Source organism: Telmatherina bonti (genome assembly GCF_933228915.1).
Source record: "Telmatherina bonti genome assembly, chromosome: 6".
In the NCBI taxonomy this organism is placed as follows: domain Eukaryota; kingdom Metazoa; phylum Chordata; class Actinopteri; order Atheriniformes; family Telmatherinidae; genus Telmatherina; species Telmatherina bonti.
This window is the reverse complement of record NC_136624.1, coordinates 15346277-15363691: the sequence shown is the minus strand read 5'-3', so window position 1 is coordinate 15363691 and position 17415 is coordinate 15346277. Positions and strand designations below refer to the sequence as shown.

The following is a 17415-nucleotide window of genomic DNA, read 5'->3' as shown; positions in this document are numbered from 1 at the left end:
TAGTGCCTATCTGTTGATGCATGGTTTTCAGATGTAACTTTGCAAGTAACCCCTGTATTTAAAGAGCAGAGATGATCTCACTGCTTAGCAGAGAGTGAAACTTGTGTTTGGCAACAAACCAGTTTCCTTTCAGCAACATGTTGCAGCAAAATCTGAAGGTGAAGGAACCTCCTCAGTTCATGTTGCAGAGGGTGGAGAAGTGCTGGCATCCAGACAAATCAAATTGGGGAAAAAAAACTACAAAAGAGAGCAAAAGGAGAAGACAGCATGTTTAATTTTTGCTGTTAGTTTTAAAAAACAGATAGAGATGATTGAGAGCAAGAAGAGAGGACAAAAGAGAAAGAGGTGAATGAATGTGTAGACTGCTGAAGCACTGAGGGCAGCGGGGAGGCAGTGGAGCGACTGTGGGCGGGAAGAGAGGAAGTGTGGTCGACAGGAGAGGAATTTTAACCCAAGTCTCATTGTTCTGAGAGAGGAGAGGCAGAGGGAGCCGAGGAGCAGAGGAGTCGATCTGCTGACAGACGTCGGACAACATGGACGTGAGCTCAGCCATGGAGAAGGTAGAAACATCTGCATGTGTGTACAGACTTACAGATGTTGAGGTCAAAAGGCCAGAGGTTTTTTTTTTTTCAATCTGATATGATGTAGCACCTCTTCCTGTTGGTGGAGGTCTAGGAAAACCTGTTGCGAAACAAGGAGCCTTAAATTAAATCAAGTTCAATTTAGTGACTTTTTATTTACATGCTCAGACAACAAGTGTAACTAATGTTGATTAAATGGGAGGGGCTTATGTGAATTTAACTACTTCATGGTGCATCTGTATGGAAGTAACTTTAAAATGATACTTTAAAATAAAAAAAAATCAATCAAATCCAGAAAATATTCACCTTAAAAAACATGGAATACGTACATTAAATAAATCATCAACCTGAAAAACAGATTTATTTCCTTTTTTTTTTTTTACAAGAATTTTACAGTTTGTTTCACATTGAGACTTACTAAGCTGCTAAATCTTGTCAGTGACTCCAATTTAACACAAAGTCTGTGAAGTACAAATATAAGGCAACATAATGCCTACAACCCTGTGATGTTCAGAGGAAGAGGAGACCTGTCAGGGATGACAGGTCTTCAGCCGACTGAGATAAATATTTAAGGCTACTCAAGCATATTTATTTAAAGTACTGAACAAACACATCATTCTTCATCCAAATCCAATTCTTATGATTAGTTTTGTTTCTGAATGAGATAAGCATGTCTAAAAGTCGACTGTGAGGAATTGAACTTGCATACACCGGGGACTGGGAGACAAAGATGCAGACATGCACTACACACAAGACACAAGTTTTCAGCATGAGTTTTGTCACATGGGGAATATTCATTGGCTGACTTCATTGAGATTTTCTTAACATGGAGTATTTTTGTAGACAAAGAAGTGACAAGACATGCTTCTTATCATTAATATTTTCTGAATTGGAGGAAAAGAGTTCATACAAGTGGTCCCAACTCATCATGTTTATGAAAAAAAATATCCTCATTGCTTAAGGATTCATTGCCAGACACAGGTAAATGTGTTTCTCTGTTAGAGAGTCGCTTGCTTTTTAGACAGGATTTAAAGAAAAAAGAGCCTTCATTTGTCTACAGGAAAAAAATGCACTATGTCAGGGTGAAAGACGATCCCAACACCTCCCCTTCACTTGACCTCATCTTTTGTTTGTGAAAGATAAGCAGTCCTTTTTAGAGATAAAAGCGCAATGGTCATCTGGTAGACTTTACGGGATATTTGAATTCGTAGATAAACACTTTCTTTTCTGTCATCCTTAAGTGAGCCAACAACTGTTGGCCCCTCATCCATGATATATTTGCTCCCCAACCTGCTGACTGAGACTTGAAGTTTTGCAGTCAAAGATATTTAGAAATCAGGCAATCTTTTATTCAGTCAGTTATAAATGACTGACATGTTTACATTGTTTATCAAACAGAAGACGTTCCCCTTACTGTCTGTGATGGCACGGACCTGATCCGCCTGTAGGATCTGTTCTGGCAGCATATTGCCTCCCACAGATCCTGCTGTAATTTAGCTGGATGTCCCTCCAGAGGTCACATTAGACCAAGACTGATAACCTGACAGATCAGTGCCACCTGTTGAGGGTTTGATCCCTGCAGTAATGCCACCAAGCTGGAAAAAGTTCCATCACCAGGGTGAAAATAACTCAACACACACAAACACACTCGTACATACATATACATATACATATACATATACATATACATATACATATACATATACATATACATATAAATATACATTTAAATAATTACAGTGTATAGAGGCCCCTCTATGACCAAAATACAAAACAAAAGTTCAGGTTAAAACAGTTTACAAACAACTAAGAATTATCTTCATCATTAATCAACCATTCATTAATTGTTTCAGTTAATTAACCCCAGTCTCCAGTGCTTTTTTTCTGAGAAAGCTGGCATTTATTTAGCAAAACAGTTCATTTCTTGACAAAACTTTTAAGTCCTTTTTAAAAAGAAAGAAAAATGTTTTGTGTGTGTGTGTGTGTGTTAAAGAATGTAGAAAAAACACTTCAGGAGAATAAACTTGAAGAGGACTGGTTTTAGCTGAAGATATACCAGGGATGAATGTCATGAAATGCTGTTAAAAAGCAACTAATACAGCAAATGTCTGCTTTTCTTTCCCTTGTCTTGTAGCTGCACAAATGTCTAACATCATCTACACATTTGCTGCAATAGCAACCATTTTAGAGCAGTTCATATGCCTCAGGCTAACTTCTTGAGTGGTTGTACAATAGTAATGTTTTGTTGTGTCTGGTGTCAAAACAAAGACAAAGAGGTTTCTAGTGCATGTGTTTGCTGTTTCAGTGAACAATCAGTTTGACCTGAAAGCATCAAATATGTTCTGTGTGAATCTAACCAACCAAAACCAGTGAGACTTTAAGTGACCATCAGAGCAGGAAGAATAGAATAATAGAGGGTGTAATGCCCCAGCTAAGAAGATACAATAAAGCCACGGATTATGACACATTTGATATTTTTGGATTTTGGACTCAATGATCATTTGTCCATTAATTCCCCCAACAGATTATCAGACAAATGCAACTGTATAAAATACCAAACTCATGGCAACTCTTAATACGTTGTAGAGATGTTTTTGACTATTTAAATGATAATTAAAATAAGAATTAAATAGATACAGTCATAGCATGAGAAATTTCAGTGAAGTTGTTCGACTTTGTCTGGATTTATTCTAAAAGCAGGCCAAAAGAAAATGTGGAGGATGGCATGAGTCACAGTTTCTTGCTTGGACTCAGACTCAGAACCGTAATCAAAACTTGTTGAATTATGTCCTGCGACCTCCAGCCTCTTATCTTACAGCGTTTCCTGCACTTTGCATTTCACATAGCTGACATATTCTAAATAACTTGGCGGGACTTCGACCAGTTCCGATCCACCTACAACATACTCGCCTTATCGGACTCCTAAATATAGAGATGTTGTGCATTTTCCTCAGAAAGAGGGTTTTCTTCTGTGCATTGTTGTGTTTAAAACCCTCATTCAGAGTGGCTTCTAACACTGTTTGTTGCTGTTGTGTTTTTTTACTGTGAAAAAAGAGATGGAAAAAAAAGCTGCCTGATGTGTCATAAAAAGAATTTAAAAGCTGGAAATGTCAACCCAATAATAACTTGTTTTAATTCAGTCTAGAAAAGGGTAATTAGTTGAATAAATTAAGTGATTAATCAGTGATTTTCTACATTTTAATCCGCTGATAATAAAAATAAGACCTTATTGCAGCCTTACATCAAAACAGCTCAGTATTATCACAATGAAGACACACTTCCTGTCAGTCGATGTCTGACTCCAGATATTCCTTAGTCTATCCTTTTCTAGCTATCATCACTCTGACCTTATTAACACAGGCTGATCAGAAGTCCTGCTGTTGTCACACGCTCTTGCTTCAAACCTATAATACACTCATCTGTCAACTGTCATTGTAATGACACTTGTGTGTGTCTTTTTATAACTTTTCATCTGTCACGCTGGCTCATAATTAAACCCTTTAGTAACATGAGGAATGAAAACAACATCACAAGGCAACAAGTTTGTTTTACAGTCTGGAGCCTGTCATTCCAGCAGTGGAGGAGAAGAGTAAAGGAAAATATTGTTGCTGCATTTTTACAGTTTAAAAAGAGGGGAACAAAAAGCCTGACTTTGCCTTCAGCTGATAGGACACTTTACACACTCACTTTACACACTCAACATCTTTTGTTTTTTTTTCATTGTTGTTTTTAAGGTTTATTTTTGATGTAAGTAACTAACCACTTGATGGTGTACAGAAACCTGCAAAGACTGAAAAAACAAACTTGCTTTTCCAGACCAAGACATGTTGATTTTATACTTGTACAGATTAACCTTTTAAAACCTGAGCTTCTCCGACGAGGAGACTTTGAAAACAGGAGGCCCAACTCTGCACAAATGGCCATGCAGAGACATGCTACTAAATCTTCTTTAACTTTGTTCTATTTTACTTTATTAGAGTTTGCAGAGATAATTTTCACATATTGCACTATGATCTGCTAGAGGTTTAATACTGTAGCTGCATCAGTCCAAAAGATTTTTCACTGCTATTATGAAAGTGATTGTTGTTTAAGTTAGCAACTTTTTTTATTCACGCTGTGTGCCATCTTCACTTATTCTTCAACATATGCTAATATTTACACAGCTTGAAAGATTTTACAAATCAACTTTAAAAAGGAGATAAATACCTTGTGTTTGCAGAGATACACACATTATATTATTAGCATGTAATTTTCAAGCAGCGGTCTAAAAGACAGCCTGAAAAGGTTAAAACAAAGATAATTATGTTGAATGATTATATCTAAGGCTTTGTCCACTCTGAACACCCCATTCAGGGTAGGAATACCAGAAAAATACAATCTGTTCTTACTCCATTAACATTATTTTTTGGGTGTTTTGTCAGCACACTCTAAGCAAAAACTAAGATACAAGGTAAATGTTTGCATCTGCTTTCTAAGTGCCAGGTAAACATAATGTTACATCATTAGAACATTGAGTTGATTTAATAGAGTAGTGTGTTTTACATCTCATAACTGTCTTTCTAAACCTGACTAAGTGTATTTAGTTCCTAAACTCTACAATTATATTGTACAAACCTAATAAAACAGAGAGTGAAACTGAAAATAAATAGAAAAATAATTGGGAAATTGCTTTTTAAAATGTATATATATATATATATATATATATATAGATATAGATAGATAGATAGATAGATAGATAGATAGATAGATAGATAGATAGACAGATATAGATATAGATATATAATCTCACATTTTGACTTTACCCGGCCAACATTCCAGCTAACAAGTATCTTTGTATGAGTTTATTAATTAACACTACAAAAGGAAAGATGGAAGGACATTTATTTATGTTGCACTTTTCACAGATAAAAACCTCAAAGTGTTTTACAATTGGAATAATAAAAATAAAGACATTAAAAAAAACATAAAGACAATAAGAAGACCAACAAGAACACATACACACAGTCATAAAAACACTTTTTAATTAAAAGCCAGCTTAAATAAAAATGTTGTCAGCTACAACAGAATTAGTTGTCTGCATCGAACAGGGCAGTCTCTCAAAGGGAAATACTCAGGAGTGGCGCCATTGAACAGGATGGAACATATACTGTAGAAATCATTGTTTTGTTTACAGCTTGTCTAAATGGCAGATGAGGCCCTCTAGGAAGTGTAAATCACAAGTTTGAGTACATTATCTATTTACATAAGCTGAATGGATAATAATTTAATGTTTGTCAATATGATAAATTAAATAGTAACTACAATGCAACTTGATTTATAGCCATGCCAGTGTCATTGGAAGGAGTAAATAAATAAAATGTCTAATTTCTGTGGTTGCCGATTATGAAATGGCCTTTTTGACTATAACCTTGTGTCAGCTCTCTTCTTGTCTTCGCGTGGATTTTTTCCCAGAAACATAGACCTGTTTTCCCTATCCTGATGAATGCTTTCCAGTTTTAAATTTGGAATAAAAGCAAATCTGGTTTAGCATTCATAATCTACTGTTACATAAAAGCACATGCCTCTCTCTGTAAGTAAAACGTGTATGAATACCCCTAGCATCACCCCCACCAGCAGGTATGGCCTTGTTAATACCTGGTGACAGATGGACAGCTGGACAGTCTGTCAAAGAGCTGTAGGTTATTGTAGCTGTCACATATCCTGCCAAAGGCTTAAAAAAGCCATTTGTCATCTCATTTGTCAACACATTTTCTTCTAGGGTTGTGTTGACAAAATGCAACAACAAAACCCTTCCTGCCACCTTAAAGATAACAAATTACTCCTGACCTGTACTCGAAAATCACGTGTGAACCCTAAAACCACTGTTAGGGTGTAACAGAAACTAACAGCCTGCCAAAAAAGCACTCATTCCTACATTTCAGCTCTGCAAATATGTGTATAAATGTAGCTGTCAAGATGCTTTATTCTCACCGTTACTACTGTATGATGTGTTTGAGTTAAAGCTCCAGAAATGGACAGAAAATGGACCTAAACTTAAAACTAGTTCCTGAAGTTCAGTAACTGTAAATTTCCAGTTACTGATGATTTATCATTGAGACAAAAACATAAATTCATCAGAGTAAACAGTTTAAAGTGCAGCTGAGTTTAAGCGGAGTTTGTAAAGACGGTGATGATGATGATGCAATAGGGAGGGACGGTGAGATCATCTTTGTTGCTTGTGTGTGTGTCTGTGTGTGTAATGCCTTCTCATCCTTCCACACCCATTGAGAAATGGTCAAAAACAACTTTTCTTGTTCATCCAAATATGTCAGCACACAATGTAGTCCTTAATACCATGTCAGCTTGTCAGTATACTATTCTCCTTATCCTCTCCACTTAACTCTAAAAGCTTTGAATGACTTTGTACTGTTGCAGGTGATGCAATGTTTTCATTAAACCAAATGCTGCCATGATTTTTCAGTATAGTATTTTTCTGTGATGTTTTTGTTAACTTCATGCTACAAACTAACTTTTTTGCAAAGTTTTAATCAACAAATCACAGTACTACTCATCATGGCAGAAGATAGTTAAAATAAAAACAGCAATGATTATTGTCAGACTAATTTTTGCTTGGCCTGTTATTGTACTTTTTTAATGTCGACTCATTATAGATAATCTTCTTGCTTCATAAAGAACATTATTTATAAGTTATTAATATTCAGGGTTTTTCATACATTTCATTATCTCAAGTTAAACGAGGAAGCAGGCTCTGATCTGTGTTCAATCCAGTTAACCCCCAAAAGCTAAAAATACAAAAGATAAGTCGCTGTGGAATATTTATAACTAATAGCTGTCAAAATACAAAGATTTAATGGCTTGTTGGCAATAAAGAAGTCATTAAGAGGCAGAAAGAAAAGCAAGCAAACAACCTCTTTATCTTGACGCTAACAGCTCTCTGAGAGCTAGCTATGACAGTTAGCAAGCTACTAGCTTGTTGCTAGCAGCAATCTGAGCTTCTCAATAGTTTTTTGAGCAGTAAGAAGGCTCTCTAAATAAGACTTTTATAAAAGCATGCATCCGTTATTTTGCTATTTTACTGTGTTTCCTCACAGATGTCTATAAGAGCGACTGCAGTTGGTGCTGGGGGAAGAGGAGGAGGTGTACCAGTATGTCTCATGTGTAAGGAGAGCTGCTCTGGATATCAACCACATTCTTGGAGGTATGGCTGTTTTTTTTTTGTTTGTTTGTTTGTTTTTTTTATTTTTTTTTTAATCTTTTCTCTGTCTAAAAACAAAAGCAAAATAAATTAAAAGTTCCTGTGGTTTCACCAGTTTTCCTTCTCTTCTCACAAATCTTGCTCAAAAAGAACGTAGTTGTGTTTCTGGAACATCAGATGGTTATTCATTAGCTGACAGTGCAACTTGCTTATAAATTATATGGTAAAGAATGAACATAGCTATTGTGAAAATGACCCACAATTTCAGCATCTGTAGTCTTTAAGCAGGTCTCTGATGCAAACACATTTTGATTATTCCTTTCCATGTGGCTACATTAAAAAAGTCTGTCTTGTTGACATTGTAATTGATATTTTTTTGAAAGGTCAATGAATTTAAACCAGGGGTGTCAAACTCCAGGCCTCAAGTGTCGGTATCCTGCAGGTTTTTGTTGGCTCTATGCTCCAACACACCTGACCGAAAATTATAAATAGGTTGATAAGAAGCTTCTGGATCCATTTGATTTGAATCAGCTGTGTTGGTGCAGGGAAACATCAAAAACCTGCCGGATACCGGTCCTCAAGGACTGGAGTTTGACACCCCTGATTTAAACACACTAAAGCAGAGGTCCTCGGGGCCGGTGTCCTGCAGGTTTTAGAGCAAGGGGTGGACAACTCTGATCTTTGAGGGCAGTTCTGCAAGTGTTAGGAGTTTCCTTTGCTGCAGCACACCTGACTCAAATCAATGGGTAATTCGCAGACCAGTGCAGTCTTAAGTATGCTAATTAAGTCTGTATGGTCTGAAATAAAAACAAGACTTATGAAGAATCCTTTGAAGCTTCTTTAACACAAAATACACAAAGTACTTCATTTTTAGTTTTATTTGAGAGCCTTTTTTTAATGGAAAATATAATAATAGCGAAAAGGAAAGCTAATAGCGCACTATTACTAGTACTTTGGGGAAAAGAGTTGAAGTAACATTTTGAAAAAAAAAAAACCATCAATAAAATATGACCATTTAAATGTTTCTCAATAGATTTGTTAAGGCTGTACATGTAACAACCGTTATTAGATGTCATGAATTATAATCCTCTCACTTTGGTTGCAAAACCAGACATAAGCATAGCGTCAAGACAGAAGCTCTTAAAGGGTTGACCTGTAAGTCTCGCTTTACAGACCACATAATAATCTCTTTCACTCATGCATGAGCACCACCCCCTTCCCCCTTTCTATTCTAAACAGACATGAATTTCCATCCTTAGGTACTGCTTTTTAACTAAATGTAGACTTTAAATAGAAATAAAAATAACCATCTGGCTACTCTTGTCTTAGCAGTCTTACTTCATATTTACAGTATTTTGGTGCAAATGAAGACAAACTGAACTGCATTACAGTTGTTCTGCAAAGGACTTTTTAAAAAGAAAAAGTTATTATTACAAACTCTTGCACAAATAAATAAGAAACACCCTTTAGTAAGATAGTAAAAAACATGACCTGACAGCCTCTAACTCTTCTGTCATCCCTCTTGGGCTGTCTTATGTGCAGGAAAGCTTGCATGGCGTGCGGCTGCAGCACTTGCGACCATGCTCCTGGAGACGACCTGGAGGATGATCAACGAATGGGACGCCTGCTTGCTGACTCACCCAGCTCTCACTTGACAGCAAAGGTCAAAGGAGGTGGAGGCCTTCGTATGTATAAGAGAAACCGGATGATCGTGACAAATCCGGTAGTGTCACGCAAAGATCCAACCTTCAACACCACGACATATGACTGGGCGCCAGCCGGCCTCAGCCAGAAACTGGTGAGGATCTGTGTGGGGAGCAGGAAAGTGCTGCTGTTCTTCTTACTGTAGACAAGAAAGCAAGAAGATAAAGTTGTTTTTTTGTTGTTACTTTAAACTGAACTGTCAAGCTGTAAAAGAAAAAGAAAGATTGATCAGAAAATGAGAACGCGGGGGTCATGTTTCTATTTTTAAAACTATGAAGATAGAATATTGTCCATATATAGTGTGATTTAGTTTAGTTTAAATTCAGTACAGCCTGTGCAGGCTTTGTTGTGCCAATCAGTTTGAACTGTCTGGTCTCCATTAAAAACAGGCTTGAATATGTTTCAGGCTCTACAACCTATAATTATAATGATGACAGACATAACTGTGGCGAAGCTTGTAGAGACAGATCCAAATCCAACAGAGACCATTCTCCACATGTGCCTCAAAAAAATTTTAGCATCTTGGTTGTTTCAGTCAAGACTTTGTTTGCCTGAGTTTGCTAAAGCAGCTCCAGACAGTTAGTCACTGTCTCTCCGCTATTAGTAATCTGACAACGCAGAGATGTGTCACTGAAAACACCTGGACACTGTGACAGCAGAACTCGATGCTCAGGTTTCAGGTGGTGGGAACTCAAAGTGTCAAAATGATAGAGAAACACTGCAGAGACCATGACACTCTTAGAAAAATTCTAGAGATGTCAGTATATGTATATGAAATTATTTTACTATTAAAAATATGACTAACTAACAATAAAAGATTAAACAAGTACAAAACAAAAATCTTTGCATTTAAGTACATTGAGGTGAATTATGCTCCACATATGGGTATTTTTTGTAAACTGTCATTCAGTAAGTCAATGAAAGAGGTTTTATAATATGTTGTAAATGTTTAAAATCTATTTTATGGTAAATGTTTGCTTTTCATGACTGATTTAAGTGTAACTTGGAGTTTCTGCATTGTGCAGTTGCTGTAACACAGCAAGATCTCTCAGAGAAACAGTCAGTTTTTTTGCTCAGAGGAGCAAAGAAAAATAAAAAACCACCTGCTTGTTCCAGTTCCTATACATATAAGACAGAAACTAAATTTAATTTTGGAACAGTGAACTCCAAAACAGTAAGAAACACATGTTTTGATGATAGAAATAAAAGTTCATACAAAAAGTACAAGAAAACAACAGGATGAAATGGTAAAAAGAGATGATTAAATGATGATGGCACAAACCTCTCCTGCAGGAGAAATACACAAAAGAGAAGGGAAACAGGGGTCTAAGGAATTTAGAAGGGGGTCAAAGGCAAAGAAAATAGGTAGAAGGGGCTTATAAATTTAGTGAAATGCAGTGATTTCTAGCAATTTCTTCAGGTATGTTAACACACAGCTTTAGTGTAAAACCAATGTTATCCAGATGGACCCTAATGCAATTTCATTTTTATTATTCAATATTTATATATAAGTACTTAAAATATGTGGTTTATGTGAAAGAATGAAACCATTCAAGTCCTATTACAGAATCACAGGAGGGACAAACTAAACATGGCTTGAAAGAGGATAGTTGAAAGTTTTGTCTTTATAATGACAATTACAGTATTTCCTACATGTTTAAGTCAGATTTAAACTAATTTATTAATACCAGAGAAATATTAATGTTCCCCCCTAACCTGCTGTACTAAATCTTATTGTGTTATGTAATAGAAAGCACTGTGACAGGAGGAATAAAGGACTTTAGGAGTACTTCATGATGTTGGCAGTGGAAGAGCTGGATTGACTGCAGTTTTTACTTTATTATGCTAGATTACATAAAAATTAAATACATACTGCAATGATATGGTAACTGTTTGTTTACATAAAAATCTTACTAATTGTTTAGAAGATAAGGTCTTGTTCTGAAGGATGATGGTTACTGGCACAAATGATCTCCAGTGCCTTTCTGTCTTGTATTGAACTTGAAGAAGTCTCTCAATAAACACAGTAATTCCTCAATGGGCTGTGTAGAGTATGTGAAGACATATCCATTATTTTCAGCAGCTTATGCAGCACTTTTCTCTGGACAATCAGCTTCAGCAACTCTAGTTTTATCTTTGCAAATGCAAAACAGACTTATAGACAATATGAAACATCTCGATGCAGATGGTGAAAGATCTTGTCTTCCTTAAAAAGTAGAATCTGCATTGTTTGTTCTTAGATGCTTCTCTGCTGCATTTCCAATCCAATCTGTTGTCATTGTTGGCCTATTTGTATTCCTCCACCAGCTTCACCTCTTCTACTGGGATGTAAACAATGTTTAGTTTATGCTTGTTTCTCTTGAAGTCAACAATCATCTCTTGTGTTTTGTTTGTATATAGTTTTGAAGTGAATATAACTTCACCATCTCACAAACTGTCCACCAGTTCTCTGTACTCCTCGCTTCTATTCTTGTTCATCACTGATACACATCTACAAAGTAATCAGAGTATTCCTGCAGATGACAGAAAACAGAGTTTTATTAGAAGTTTGAGGTGTACAATGTGACGAGTAGCCCCTTGTGGTGCTGTTACTGAATACCAGAGGAATAGCTGGTTTTGATTCCGATGGGATTTTCTTCTGAATAACAGTTGAGAGCAGCCCAAACACTATAATTTCAAGGCCCCTAACATTTTGTTTTGAGTGATGTTTCTGGTAATTATTCCTTTTGGACAGCTTGAAAAGTATTCTGAGACTCTTCATTCCTATTTGTTTCTCTGATTTTCTTCTACATGGAAAAAGAATTAATAAAGAAGTGTCTCAGGGCACTAATGAGACCTAATACCTCAGCAGAAAAGTTGACTTTTCAAAGTTGTAAGTAGGAGTTTATCAATCTCAGAGGTACATGATGAGCTGAAGTTGTAGATTGGAAGAAATTTACAATTGATGACAGCTCTGATCGTTGCATCCCCTTTTGCATTTTAATGGAACGTTTCACTCAAAATTTTCATCACATGGACATTAGTGCTATTTCCTTAAACATATTTTACTGTTTATTGAGGTCAACTTTCCTTCTAAACAGCTCGATAAGTTTTTTTGGTCAGTTCCAATGATCTGATCAGGTGCTGCTGATTATTTCTTATTCCTGTGTTCATTCCCTGTACTGATCTGTACCTGAGTTTCTCTTCTTGGTTTTCTCTGGGTCTAATTTCCTGTTTTTAGTTTGTAGTTCATCCCCCTTGTATATTACGCTCTGTTTTACTTCTTGTTCTTTAGCACACCTGGTTTGATTTGCTTCCCCTTGTCCTTATTAGTTGTTCTCAGCAGACACTTCTCTTTATTGGATAGTTTTTTGTGTTTTCATTTTTTCTCTGTGCAAGCATGTTTGCTGAAGTTGTTGCCTGGACTAAACTTGTGGCTTCCTCATCCACCTGCTTCATGTGACCCTGCCTGGCTTTGCTAACTGCTTCCTCCAAAACACATTTCAGCAAATTATTTTAGTTTTGCTCTCTAAGATTTAAGACACTCTAAAAGCACTGAAACTGGATAGTTTTCATTTTTCTTATGCTCTTCTTGTGATTCTTTGGACATGGAAGGTTGGAAGGTTTAGCAAGGGAAAGCACTTAGGATACATCAGTTTATCATATCAAAGAGAAAGTCCAGTACAAATATGTGTAAGCTGTGTCTTTCACTGTACAATTATTAACAGAACCAACCAGAACTAAAGTTCCCCTGATCCTTTAGGCCATGCAGTACATGGAGCTCCTCCCAGAGAGTGAACGCCCCGTCTCAGGTACTGATGGAGCGCTGGAGCGTCGCAGGCAGCTCCTCAGCCAGCTCCCCATCTACGATCAAGATCCTATGAAATGCCAGAGCCTGGCCAGTGAGGAGGAGGTGAATTGTTTTGCCAGAACCTGATTATCAACAAGACAAACATTGTTTAAGTCTATGCAACATGCAAGTTGCTCAATACATCCATGTGGCTGCCTAAGGTCACTGGTTAAACTTGCACAATGAACTGAACTGAACAACCTATAAATATGAATAATCAATAAATAATTGTAATGAATAAAACTGACGCTGTCTTCAACTTCTCCACCTAGATTTCCTCCATGTTGCTCTTTGTGAAGCACTACAAACAGGAGGTGCTGGGGGTGGGTGAGGTGGCCTTGCCTGGTGAGGCTGGAGCTCTGAGGGAAGCCGCCATCCAGAGGACAGCGAAGGAGGCAAAGGATCGCAGTGACAAGAGGGATGCTGTGCAGCAGCAGGAGCTCACATCCACCTACAGCAGCCTCACCACCTCTGCTTCCAGCACCACGAACGGAACAGATGACAATACTGAATATGTAAGTTCAATATATGATTAGAAGATCCGCTCCACTTCTACTGGTGCTTTCATGCAAGTAAAAAAAGGATCTTTATTTCCAAAACTTTTTTACGGCAGTCTTATTTAAAAAAAAACGACGCCCTAAAATGTGAAAATACAAAGCAAGAGTCAACATACAACCCCTCTTTAAAATCTGTTAAATAGGAATCCTGGGTGCCACTACAGGTTTAAATAAAGTTTTATAAAGAGTGAAAGGTGGAAAAGATTTTATTTAAATATTTGATGTCTGCAACCTCCTGCTCTCTTTGGTGTGTGTCATGCCGCTGACTCACTGAAACACAATAAATGTGCTGTACAATATTTAAAAATTAATTAATTAATTAATAAACAAAAGAAATATTAAGGCTAACAATAGTAATTTTTCACAATATTTAAAAGTAATTTTAAAAAATATGTGAATATTTGCCAGACTTAAGTAAATAAGTTGTTTCTAGTCAAGAGTTCAACTTTATCTGCAGAGGGTCAACATAATGAGGAAATCACAATAAGCAAGTCTGTCTGATCTTTTAATGCAGGATTTCCAGAGTTTTAAAGCGGCTCATGAGAAAGCTAATGTGCCCAAAATTCCTTTCTGGATCTGGGAAATATTGACAGCAATCTAGAGTGGAGTAAAACTTTAGATCTTAGCGGTTGGGGTTAGCTCATATGTTTTTGCTTTAAGTTATGAGATTTTGGAAGCTATCTCTGGTTTGAGATAAATCATTCCTCTTTAGGTAAACTCATCGACAAATGGCGTACATTTCTCCGAACATGTTTCACTCTGAATGTTCTGCATGTGACGCAGTCACTGAGTCGTCCTGCAGGTTTATTCTCTAATAGCAGCCAGTTTTCTTTCTGTGTTTTTAATCTATTTTTAGTTTCTGGGGCTCTTGACAGTTGTTGGGTTTGCTGTTGGGGGACCATGAATCTGCGTGGCTTATATGTGTTTATTTGTGTGTGTATTTGTATGTACATGTGTACATATGTATGTGGGTGGATGTGGATGTATATATGCATGTATGTGCGTATGTACTGTATGTATGTTTTTTTTTCTTTCTCTCTCTGTCTCTCTCCACAATGTGGTTTCTCTGTCTCCTCCCTACTCTCTGTCTGCTGTCTTCTATTTTTCTTCTATTTTTTTTTTTTTTTTTACTATTTATGTGTTTTGTTTCTTCTTTTCCTTTCCCTGTTCCCTTTTCTTTCCCCGCCGGCCTGGTCCAGCAGTACTATACAAACTCTGTAATACAAAAATTTATGACAAATAAATAGATCAATAAATTAAGAATTTAGAATATCAAAGAGATCATTACATCTATAAAGCAAAGTAAATTTGTTCAGATGATCACAGAATCCAGACGATCATTCAGTTTGCTTTAATGCTGGACATGACAAAACAAAAAATGGTGTAAATTTAAATGAGCTTAGAAGTAGCTAAATATGATATATACAGAAGTTTCCAACAATCCTAAAATAACCCATCAAGATGTATAGGTCACTGTGCATCAGAACGACATACACTAACTTGCTTTTAACTTGCCCCATGTTGATCATAATGCTGCTTTGTTTTTCTGTCCTCTAGCATTGTACTGGTTGCCATGGCAAGGTTGCCAAGGAGAACCCAGCGGTTTATGCTGAACGAGCAGGTTACCATGACGCCCTGTGGCATCCCACATGCTTTGTCTGCTCAGAGTGTGGGCAGGGCTTGGTGGACCTGGTCTACTTCTGGTCCAATCAGAAGCTGCTCTGCGGGCGTCACTACTGTCAGTCGGTGTGGCCGCGATGTTCAGGCTGCGATGAGGTTTTTCTCTTTCTTTCATCGTTAAAATGTTTTTTTTACTTTCAAAATCATCTCATTTAATTACCTCAAATAAATGCCAAGTTAATAAGATTAAACAGAAGTAAATATTTATGAAATGTACGTACGAAATGGTCTTCATGATGCATTTCATCCAAATCAAATAGCCAAAGTAAATGAGGGCTGTGTTTTTTTTAGTCTATGAAACTAGTTTCACTTCAACAGTGTTGAAGTGAAACTAGTTGTTTTGCAAAGACACCTTATAAGTACAGAGGATAACCATTTGGGACAGGAAGTTAGAAACGAGAGATTACTCTATCTGTAAAATCTGCATTTATCTGATCTCTACAGCTGTTCATTTTCTACGTATTTTTTAAACGAGTACTTTAATCTCCTGTTGCTTCCTCTTTAAATCCCCCCTTCCCCCCCACCCATCACCACACTTCTTTTGCTTTTCAGCTCATCTTCTCCAAATCTTTCCTCACGCCGAAAGATGGACAGACATGGCATCCTCAACATTACTGCTGCTGGAAATGTGGACAAACTTTGGATACTCCATGTCAGCACTGACAGACAAAAGCTATGCTGATATTACAAGATTCCATATCATAAAACAACATAAGAAGCAGTGCTGAATAAAGATATTGCCTCACTCGTGATAAACAATAATAAAATATATTAATGGAAAATGAGACAAGCTGAGTCTTTGGACTGTTTCTAGCTGACATTTGAGTATATGAAATATTTCATTACAGACGAAATGATCAAATGATTTATCTTGTTTGAAATACTTAATAGGACATGAAGCTGAAGCACTTACAGACCGAACAGATGTAGCAAAGTGCAAAGTTGACATGAATTTGTTTTGTTGACCTATTAGCTCTTAAACTTCTGACAGTGACAGAGGCCAGATGTCCTGGTTTCACCGTGCAGCTTTGTACGGAAGCCCATATGTGACAATTTAGAAGATGTAATTAAATTAAATAATTTGAGTAACTAATTCACCTAAAGAAGGATAAAAATGAAAGTTTTCAAAAAATTATTAAAATGATTAAACAAATGTTTAGCTTTGGAAGAAAAATTATAACATTTACTCAAAAGATTTCCAGTTCAGTGGCAACAAAGTGGATGAATTCTGATAAATGATTTTTTAATAGAATAATCTTTATGTGCCTCTTTTATGTTTAAACTTTTTGTAAGAACTCATTTTTCTCTGCCTCTTGCCCATTCATTGTTAGGATAGGCTCCAGCTTCCCCATAAACAGTTGAGTGAATGAATGAATGAATGAATGAATGAACGAATAAATTAATGAATGAGGACTCATTTTAATTCCTATCATTTGACAATAATCATAAATTGTGAATCAGCCAACATCTTCGTATTCAGGAGTTTGTATTTTCAAAAAACAAAGAATCTCTCTTAAAATTTAATTTAGAAAGATTTGTTTCAAATCTGTCAACTTCAGATAAAAAAATGCTTTTAATATTCTATGAGCAATGTTTTGTTAGATATTTTCCTAAAGTGTTTGTTATGATTTTTTTCCATTGCTATTAAGAGAAAAACTACAAATCATATCAGATAAATTAAATAATTCAGCCGAGGAGTAAGTTAAGTAAGTTAATGCTTTTCAGAAATTGTGAGAGTTTGTGCTTATGTTAAATGTTCTGGATAGAAAATTTATCCTGATCTTTTAAGTTTTAATTTTTGAATATTTCATATATTGACATTTCTTTTAGGTCAAAATGTTTTTATGTGGTGAGTGGACCTGGTAAAAC

At 36.3% G+C, this 17415-nt stretch overlaps 1 protein-coding gene across 1 annotated transcript; it reads left to right on the top strand.

Annotated features, from left to right (window-relative positions):
* Positions 1-441: 441 nt before the first annotated feature.
* Positions 442-16458, top strand: lmcd1 (LIM and cysteine-rich domains 1). Its single transcript, XM_079241883.1, has 7 exons — positions 442-560; positions 7673-7779; positions 9319-9574; positions 13223-13372; positions 13582-13824; positions 15424-15642; positions 16099-16458. The coding sequence occupies exons 1-7, from the start codon at positions 534-536 to the stop codon at positions 16207-16209; spliced, it is 1113 nt and encodes a 370-aa protein (XP_079098009.1). The 5' UTR covers positions 442-533; the 3' UTR covers positions 16210-16458.
* The last annotated feature ends 957 nt before the right edge of the window (positions 16459-17415 follow it).

Excerpts from the sequence above, each read along its gene's own strand:
- lmcd1 (XM_079241883.1), top strand. The coding sequence starts at position 534 with ATGGACGTGAGCTCAGCCATGGAGAAG. Across the intron at positions 7,780-9,318 it reads TATCAACCACATTCTTGGAG|GAAAGCTTGCATGGCGTGCG; the intron begins GTATGGCTGTTT and ends TCTTATGTGCAG. Across the intron at positions 9,575-13,222 it reads CCGGCCTCAGCCAGAAACTG|GCCATGCAGTACATGGAGCT; the intron begins GTGAGGATCTGT and ends CTGATCCTTTAG.